This window comes from Peromyscus eremicus, chromosome 1 (assembly GCF_949786415.1).
Source record: "Peromyscus eremicus chromosome 1, PerEre_H2_v1, whole genome shotgun sequence".
Lineage (NCBI taxonomy): Eukaryota > Metazoa > Chordata > Mammalia > Rodentia > Cricetidae > Peromyscus > Peromyscus eremicus.
The window spans coordinates 94,861,432-94,871,986 of NC_081416.1; the positions used below are offsets into that span (position 1 = coordinate 94,861,432).

Genomic DNA, 10,555 nt, shown 5'->3' on the forward strand with positions numbered 1-10,555 from the left:
CTAACATGGGGGCTCAAATATCCAAATATAGGGCCTGAGAAAGTTCTGGACAAGGAGCCTGATGTAGCTTCTTTCTCCTCTTTTTCTGTTCTGCCATCTCATTTCTTCTCTCTGCCCAGCCACATCACTTCCTCTTCTGCCCAGCTCTGTTACTTCCTGTCTGTCTGTACAGATCTCCAGACCTTTATGGTTAGTGCTGGGATTAAAAGTATGTACCACCACACCTGGCTTTGTTCCCAGTGTGGCCTTGAACTCACAGAGATCCAGACAGATCTCAGCCTTCTGAGTGATAGGATTAAAGGTATATGCTACCCTTGCCTGATCTCTATGTTTACTATAGTGGCTGGCTTTTTCCTCTGATCCTCAGATAAACTTTATTGGGGTGTACAGATAAAAAATTACCATAGCATGTGTAACCATTGCCTGACTTCTATGGTCAATGTAGTGGCTGGCAGCACCAATTTACTTAAAGAAAAGATGATGGGAATCTAAAGCCCTCCTTATGGAGTTTGCTTTCATTTGTGGCAAAGTGAGCCATTGGGCAAAGAAACTGTCCTTGCCTGGACTGCTGTCAGTATGCTGTCCAAACATGACAAACAGGACACAAAGGAAATGACTCCCTGCTATGGAATAATCATTTTGTATACTGTGAAGATTTATCATTCAACTGGTTTAATAAAATGCTGGTTAGCCAGTAGCCAGGCAGAAAGTATAGGCAGGGTGACCATACTAAGGATGATGGCAAGGAGAAGGGTGGAGTCAGGAGTTTCCAGCCAGATGCAGAGTGAGCAGGAGATGAACATGCCATGCTAATAAAGGTACCTCCATGTGGCAAAGTATAAATAGAAATATTGGTTAATTCTAATGTACAAGCTAGCTAGTAAAAAAAAAAAAGCTTGAGCTATTGGCTGAGAATTTACCAGTAGTATTCATTCTCCAAGTCAGTTATTTGGCACAGGGCAGTAGGGACATAGAAATGTCCAACTACATATGGCAATCCAATATGTGGCCAAAATTTCCACATAAAACCTGAGAAAGCTTTAAAAAGGATTCTATACATACAAAAAGAGAGTCAAATTCAGCTTCTTGTTAACTGCTTTTTCTCAGTGGGATCTGTTTGCTGGCAGCAAGCAGAAGTGCTACTCCTTTAAGAGATAATTTCCTATCTCAGTGTTAGTGGCAAATCCATGTGGCTCTTTTAAGAGGCCCAGCTACCAAACACTTAAAAGGGGTTTATGAGCAGTGGGTTGTGTACTACTTGGTGGCAGCTTGGATCCAGAAACTTCCCAGAGTTGGGGCGATAAATGTGGTTCACCAATACCTCCACCATGAAGCTAGGCTCTCAGAGCCAAGGAAGGGAATGGAGTCAGCCATTAAAGCTGCTGCTTAAGTCCTCACCACACCTGGCTTAGCAGTTTAAAGACTCATGTGGTCAGCAAAAGATAGAGATATAAAGTAAAGACAGATTTAGACAAAAAGGAAAAACTTCTCAATGGGCTTCAGGGTGTTTAAAAATATATGTAGGCTTGGGAGAGAAAAGAAAAGAGGTAGAGAAAGTCCTTTAGAAAGAAATAGAGCCGGGCGGTGGTGGCACATGCCTTTAATCCCAGCACTCGGGAGTCAGAGCCAGGTGGATCTCTGTGAGTTTGAGGCCAGCCTGGGCTACCAAGTGAGTCCCAGGAAAGGTGCAAAGCTACACAGAGAAACCCTGTCTCAAAAAACCAAAAAAAAAAAGAAAGAAAGAAAGAAATAGAGTAATAAAAAATTTAATAAGCCACGTAATGTAGCCAGAGGGTTTTCTCTGGTCTTGCCTGGCCCCAAGGTCTCCCAGCTGCTTGTAAAATAATCATTCAGAGGTTTAATATTATTTATAACTACTTTGCCATTAGCTCAGGCTTATTATTGACTAGCTCTTATACTTAAATTAACCCATAATTCTTATCTATGTTTAGCCAGGTCACTTGGTACCTTTTCTCCGTTCTGCCTTGTCATCTTGCTTCCTCTGTGTCTGGCTGGTGACTCCTGACTCTGCCCTTTCTCTTCCCAGCATTCCCCTAGTCTGCTCACCATACCTATACTTCCTGCCTGATGACTGGCCAATCAGTATTTTATTAAACCAGTGTACAAGAGCATTATCCCACAGCATTTCCCCTTTTCTGTCTAATCAAAATGGAAGGTTTTAACTTTAACATAGTAAAATTACATATAATAGAACACTTACCAAGCAAGAATTACAGTTACAATATTTAGTCTATTTGTATTTGGCAAAATTAAAGAAAATGTTTTATCATCTATCCTATATTTGTGAGTCTAAAGTTTCATATCTAATTTATCTTTTATCATAACCAAGGAAAATTATAACTGTCTAGTCTTCAACAACATTAAAGACCGCAGAAGGATATAACATTACTTAAGTAAACAGGAAGTGCATTGTAAGCAACTTCCAAAGATCAAGAATGACAGAGACAGCTGGCTGCCTGGACACTCACCCAAAGTTCCTTTGTGATATTGGGACATCCATCTGCAGCCTATAGGTCTAGAGTTTCTCAGTTGCTTCTCCCTGTATCCTGCAGAATGTCTGGCAATCTCCTCTTCAAAGCAGAAACCTGAAGGACCATCTTCCCTTGTTTTGGCAAAATTTAATGGTCATTTTTCCATGGGTCCTGCATGTTCAGTCAATACAACATTTTGTCAAGCAGTCCATACAAGAACAGTTTCTTGCCCAAATTGCTAACTTTTGCCATAAGGAAAGCAAACTTCATATGGAGTTTCTTTGATGCCCATCATCTTTTTTGAAGTAAATCAGTGCTGCCAGGAGCAGATGTGTCTCACTGTCCAGAAATCTAAGTTTTTAAAACATTTTAAATGCCATATTCTGTAGGTCTTTGAAGTGTTTGAAGATTACCTATCGGAAATGTATCTATGTATACCTAGAAACCTTAACTAACATGACTATCCTAGATGACTATTAATCTGTATTCCTTAATTATATATTACAATTTTAAATGAGCTGCATAAACATAGTACCTTAAACAAGAGTAGAAATACACATAGTATAACAAGATTAACTTTAAATTTATATCAATAAACTAAAATCCTTAGCAAAGTAAAGCATTTTAACAAGTTGTTTCTCTTTAAAAGTAGATTTAATCATCTATCCTTTTATCCTATGGACTACAACATAAAGTTTAGAAATACACAGAGATTCTGGATACCATATGTTATTGTGTTATCTTTAAATTTTTTGACTATCAATGAACAAGTGGTAACTGCTAAAGACATTTGATTATGAAAGCTGCTAGATTAAACCAGCCTATATATTTTAAAAATATCTTGAATTCAAAATTTAAGTCAAAAGATAGGTTACTTTGGGAAAGAGATTCTGCTTTTATTTCCATAGGAAATGAGAGGCTGTGGATTCATTTGGGGTAAAGAAAACTCAGGTTTGATGAAGGGAGACCCCTGGATATTGTAATTGTAATTCTTACTTGAGAACTGTTTTTGTTGTATATAATCTTATTATGTTGAAGTTAAAACCTTACTTTTTAATTAGATAAAAAGGGGAAATGCTATGGAATAATCCTCTTGTACACCGTAAAGATTTCTTACTCAAATTGGTTTAATAAAATGCTGGTTGGCCAGTAGCCAGGCAGGAAGTATAGACAGGGTGACTATAGTAAGGATGATGGCAAGGAGAAGTGTGGAGTCAGTACTCACCATCCAGATGCAGAGTGAGCAGGAGATGAACATGCAATGCTAATAAAGGTACCATCATATGGCAAAGTATAAATAGAAATATTAGTTATTCTAATGTAACAAGCCTGAGCTATTGGCTGAGAATTTATAATTAATATTCAGCCTCTGAGTCAGTTATTTGGGACAGGGCAGTTGGGACATGGAAACATCTGACTACAACTACCAGACATTGCCAAGACAAGGTAGGACAGTCCTTCAAAATTCCGGCTTTACAGTAAAGTCTGTCAGATATTCTCAGTCTATAGGCCAAAGATGGATGCCTGAATATTACAGAGGAACACTGGGTGGCTGTCCAGACAGCCAGCTGTTTCTCTCATTTCTATAGCTTTGAAAGTTGCTTGCTCTGCACTTTTTGTTTACTCTAGTAATATTATATCCTTCTTGGGGCTCTGACAGAGTTGAAGATGAGATAGTGGTAGGTATTGTTTTCTTTGTTACCAAATTCATAAAAGAAATTCACAAGAGAGGTATAAAATATACAAGATTGAGAGACACAAAAGCCTAAATTGTTAATCTAAGAAAATGTTTCAAGGTCTAAAAAGATAATTTTAAGATGGTAGTACAAGTTGTGATAGAAAATGGTTTAGGTACAAAGCTTTAAATTCATCAAGATAAGAGAGATAATAGAGTATTTTCTCCAAATATGCCAAATATAAATGGACTAGACATTGTGAATGTAATTCTTATATGATAATTGTTTTTATTATTGTGTATAGTTTTATTATGGTAGAGTTAAAACCTTTTCTTTTTATTTAGACAAAAATGGAGAAATATTGTGGAATATTCCTTTACACTATATGAAGATGTGTCACTGTGATTGGTTTAATAAAGAGCTGAATGTTTAGGTGGGACTTCTGGGGACAGAGAGGACTCTAAGAGGAAGAAAGGCAGAGCCATCAGCTAGATGCAGAGGAAGCAGGTTATGCAGGAGGAAAAGTAAAAGCCATAAGCCATGTGACAGCATGTAGATTAATAGAAATGGGTTAATTTAAGTTATAAGAGCTAGTTAGAATCAAACCTAAGTTAAGGCATAGCTTTCATAATTAGTAATAAGTCTCCATGTCATTATCCATGGATTCTTGGATGTGATGTGAACACCCCCATAGGCTCATCATAGAGAGTGGCACTACTAGGAGGTTTTGCCTTGATGGAGTAAGTATGACCTTGTTGGAGGAAGTATGTCACTGGGGGAGGGATTTGAGGTTTCAGATGTTCAAGCTAGGCCCAGTGTGACTCTCTCCTCATGTTGTCTTTGAACTGAGATGTAGAACTCACAGTTAATTTCCCCAGCACCATGTCTACCTGCACACCAGCCTGATTCCTGTCATTATGATAATGAACTAAACCTCTGAAGTGCAATAGAAACCCTAACTAAGATAGAAGTTTGTACCAGGGACTAGGGTATTGCTATGATAGGCCTGACCATGCTTTCGTTTGGAGGACTGTGGACTTTGGGACTTTGGATTAGAAAAGTAGTTGAACGCATTAAGTAGGGCTTAGTGGGCAACTATTAGGAAGACAGTAGTACTGAGGGTGATCTGAACTGTGGTGGCCTGGCTCAACAGGTTTCAGAGGAGATCTTTCTTATGAAGAATGTGTTTCCATTCTGCCATTGTCTGAAATATCTGCCTGAGGATAAACTGAAGAGTTATGGATTAACAGCTTTGGAGAGGACATTTCCAAACAACCTATCATTGACTGTATTTAGTGGCTAATTGTGGCCAGTCTTATGCAGATGTTTAATAAGAAGCAATCTTAGCACAGAAAAATATAAGATGTACAGTTTGAGGAGAAAAGGAGCACAAGGAAATGTAAACAGATTAAAGCCTGATGCTAAATGGAATAAAGGGAGCAGTGACCTTGTAGCAAGACTCCTCCCAACTAAGCTTCCAATGTGTGAAAAGGAATTAAAGAAAAGTTAAAAGATATTAAAGAAAAACTTAGGGCTAGGCATAATGGGCACAATTTTAATCCCAGTACTCAGTATGCAGAGGCTGACAGATCTCTGAGTTCAAGCCCAGCCTGGTCTACACAGTGAGTTCCAGGACAGCCAAGCTTAGGCAGTGAAGGAAATCATTGAAAAAAGAAGGCTGGTAAAAATGTATTTGAATAATGGGCCATGTTCCAGCCCCAGCAATCAGAATTTGGAAGTTTCAGTCATGTGGTTCTGGCTTTAGAGTCAAGGCTATAAAAGGCTTATGGAATCTCCCATCTCAACTAAGAAAGGCTTCTGAGACCAGGTGTGTGGCAAGGTTGTCACTGCATGGAAGCCTGGAAAGGCCATTGTGTATAGCTGTGAAGGTGAATCCTTTATTGACTTGGATACCCCAAGATGTTGGGGATAACAGCATTGCAGAATACCTGCCAAGGAAAGCTGCTAACAGGGAGTAGAATCAGCCTAAGAGAAAGTGTGTTGCAGTCAACACAGGTGAAAAGAGTTGGAGATCTGAAGAATGCTTACACATTGGGCATGGAGACGCAGAGTTGAGAGTTTTTTCCCAGCTGGTTTTCCATTTTGCTTTGGCCTGGTATTTCCTAAGTATGCTCCCTTTTCTCCTTTTTGGGACAGTAATGTATATTCTTTGTCATTGTATGTTGGAGGTATGTGATCTGCTTTTCATTTTTATTTAGAGATGATTACATTTAGGAGATTGCATGAGTCTCAGAAGAGACTTTGGACTTTTGAACAGGGTTGAGACTGTGGTAGACTATGGAGAATTTTAAAGTTGGACTGAATGAATTTCTGCATTATTATATGGCTGCAAGCCTATGGAGTCCAGGGAGTGGAATGTGGTGGTTTAAATGAAAATGGCTCCTATAAGTCCATAGGGAGTGGCATATTAGGAAGTGTGGCCTTGTTGGAGAAATGTGTCACAGGGTGGGCTCTGAGGTTTCAGATGCTCAAGCCAGGCCCATATGACTCTCTCTTCCTGATGTCTTCAGATTCAGATCTAGAACTCTCAGTTATTTCTCCAGCACCATGTGTGCCTGCATACTACCATGCTTCCTGCCATGATGATAATGGACTAAACCTCTGAACTGTGACCTATCCCCAATTAAGTGCTTTCCTTTATGAGAGTTGCCATGATCATTGTGTCTCTTCACAGCAATAGAAACCCTAAAGCATCCAAGTATTAAGTACCACCCTATTAAACACCACAGACTAACAAATTAAAAAGCCCAATGCTAGGAATGGATTATCTTTATTGTAGTTATTGGCCAGTAAGGTCTCATCATGCTTGGTATTGCTATTGCTCTTGGTTACTCTCCAGAATTTATGGCCAACAATTGGTTATTAAAGACACCACATACTTGGATCATAGAAAATGTAGAAATCAAACTGGTATTGACCTGGAAGCTTTTCTAGTCTTGCTTTGTTAGTGACACAATAGTAAAACAGGAAGAAAGGAATTATCAGTCTTACTTTGTCTTAGACCTTGTGAGCTATGATAATGACCTGTCTGGTGATATATGCCTACTGTGCAATAGTGGCATGAAAGTCATGGAAGTAACCAAGAACTTTTGGATTGGACTTAAGTCTCACTCCACAAAATTCAGCACATACATGGCACAGTTATTGGGATCAAGAATTTGTTGTTAGAATGCTCACAGGGTCTATGAGAGAACCTACTATTATCATTCTACTGAAGAGAGTATTAAACCATTAACCTGACTTATCTTTATATCCATAGACCATGCATCTCTCTACCCTCATCAGAGAAGCTTCATTTTGAAGTAGATATCAATTAACACAAAAACCCACAATTTTCAAAGGTACAGAGAATAGGAGACTGTGGAATGGTCAGCCCTTAGTGAAATATCTCTATCATACCCCCTTCCACCAAGGCTTCAGACATCATTGTAGAAGAGTGGGTAGAAAAACTGTAGAAGGCAGGGGAGGTAGATGATTACAAAGAAACAGTGCTTTCCAGAAACAACAGAACAGTTGCACATAGGAAGTCACAGTGGTTTTTGACAGCATGCACAAGACTTGTACAAGCTCAAGCCAGACAAAAAACCCAGCAAGGGGAGTGATTATTTTCAATAGCAACAAAGGTTCTAGTTATTTTACAAAACATCCAATGTAATGTCATGTACTACCACTTACAATATTCAGTGCAACTTGTCTTATAACTGTTAAAATTGATGATGTAATCATCATATTGCAGAGGCCTTACTGAAATTATGTATGTGCATTGTCTTACTCAGACCTCACAACAAAGCTATGAAATAGATGTTTTATTACAGTGAGATTGCAACTTAAAGACCTTGGTTCAAAAGGTTATGTACATGTTCAAAGCTATACACGAATATGAGGCGCTGAATTCCAAACCTTGTACTCTGACATCAAACCTGAGTATCCCATTATTACTCTGTAAGGCCAATATATAATAAGGAGAAGAACATCCCAGTGTGCCAACAGGTGAAAAAACCTTTTACATTGACATAACTCACTAAGATGATTGCCTGAATCCAAAGTGGAATAATTCACATAAATATGCATTGAGGTTGTATCTGGGTAATTATTCTATAAAATATCTCATGGAGAAAAGATTCACACAGTATTTAACCAGAGTAGTTTAATTCCTGTACTTCAAAATAAACAGATACGCTTTTTACTGACTTGATTTATCCAGGAGTATTACATTCATAGCTGAAATCTGACTGAGGAGGAAGTTTAGAAGGTGGCTATTAGAAAGAACTACCTAGAAAGTAGATTAGGTTGGCAACAACCATTTTCCAAAAAGTCTCCTTAAAGCCCCAGTGACTTCCTTATTCCTCAGGCTATAGATGAGGGGATTCAGAGCTGGAGTGACAATAGTATAGAAAACAGAGAGGACATTGTCTTGTTTGGGACTGTGGAATTGACTGGGAAGAACATACATGAAGGAAGCACCCCCATACCACATCCCAACCACAATCAGGTGGGAAGAACAGGTGACAAGGGCTTTCTTCCTGCCCTCACGTGAGGGCATGTGGAGTACAGTGAAAAGAATTCGCACATAAGAGGCCAGGATAACAGCAAGAGGGAGAATCAACACAGAGACACCTGTCAAATAAACCATGAGCTCATATGTGGATGTGTCTGCACACGCCAGCTTCAGCAATGGAGGGATCTCACAGAACAGGTGTCTGATCTCCCTAGATTTGCAGAAGGGATACTGCATAGTGTAGATGGTAAATACTAGGGCCATCAGAGATGCCAGGATCCATGACGTGGCTACCATAAACCAGCAGACACTCGGCCTCATGAAGATCATGTAATTCAGAGGATGACAAATGGCCACATACCTGTCATAGGCCATAAAGGCCAGAAGGAGGTCCTCTGCACCACCCAGTGCCAGTTCTAGAAACATCTGAAAGGCACAACCTCCAAAGGAGATAGTGTTATCTTTGAGCAGAAAATCCATGATAGCCTTGGGAGTGATGACTGATGTCAGGAGGAGGTCCATGAGAGAAAGCTGCCCAAGTAGAAGGTACATGGGCACATGGAGCCGTGCATCCATGGTGATGACCAGGAGCAGCAGTCCATTGCTAGTCAAAGCCAATGTGTACAGGGTTGTGATTGTAGCACAGAGAAGTTCAGGAGAGCCACTGTCATCCAGAATCCCCACCAAGATGAAGCCACTTCCCAAGGTGGAGTTCCAGAATTCCATTTTGAATGATATCTTTAGTTACCTAGAAGCAGATGAGTCAATGAAATTTTATTAATATAGACCTAATTTTTTATGTTAGCACCTTGAGACTCCAATAATAAAATGCTCTCTTTCTCATGTATAAATAAATTTCCTTGTTGATATTCAAATTCCTGACTTTTAATTGTATCTTAATAAAACCTCTGAAGATGGGTATTGAAATTACTACTGGAAAGGAAGGACTCAGCTCTAGACTTTGATCTCATAAAGAAGAACACATAGATGTCTGAGTACAGCCATACACAGATATATTGTTACAGAAATACACAGGGTGCAACACTACAACAGAACTCATGGATAGATGACATCAGCACTCATAGAAGTACTAGTAAGGAGCACACAATGATATACTAGTACATCACTGCACATACATGTTCTAGTAGAGCACATAGCACATTTCTATTACTAAAGCATTATGCAATGGCATCTTTGCAAAAACTGTTGTACTATTCCTGCAGTGTAAAGTAATGTGTATTTACAACAAAGCAGATGAATGTACTTGTGGGGTCTGAACATGCCTTTATCAGTCCTAAAACAGAACAGTTGAAATGACAATGGAACTCAAAGCAAGAGCAAATCGGATACTGTACTTTAAGCCTTTAAGTTCTGATTTGGACTCTTTATATTGCCATAACATGCTAACAGGCTACACATTTAATTAAATTAGAGAAAAATTCCTTACCTCAGGTGATGAGAGGGCTAGCTGCCTGACCACCTCTGCTCCACTTCAGCTGCATGAAGATGGAGGGTATTCAGTAGAAAGGAGGGCAGAAGTGGTTTTTCAGTGGTACGTAATTGGTTTGTTTTGCTAAGTTGGCTAAGTATGTATAGGAGGAATTCTTATAATGTCAGGTGTCAGGGTTGTTATCCTTCCTTTAGTCTACAGACATTCTCTGGAGACAGACATGGAGGCAGCCAGGCAGCTAACATTCTTTGGTTAGTGTCCTATGGATCAAGATGTCTTCCAGTTCTGACACCCGAGAATGAGTAGAAACTGTATCTGTTTAACAGGTTGCATAGAAGGAAATCCTCTAGCTCCACATCATTCATCCAACTTGTCTTGGGTCTAGATGTTCAGATTTCTTTATTCCTGTTTCCCTGTT

General features: G+C 39.3%; 1 protein-coding gene across 1 annotated transcript; it reads right to left on the reverse strand.

The window, feature by feature from the left end:
• Positions 1–8,474: 8,474 nt before the first annotated feature.
• LOC131900706 (olfactory receptor 2AG1-like) lies at positions 8,475–9,413 on the reverse strand. The gene has a single exon (XM_059252026.1). The coding sequence runs from the start codon at positions 9,411–9,413 to the stop codon at positions 8,475–8,477; it is 939 nt and encodes a 312-aa protein (XP_059108009.1).
• Positions 9,414–10,555: the final 1,142 nt, after the last annotated feature.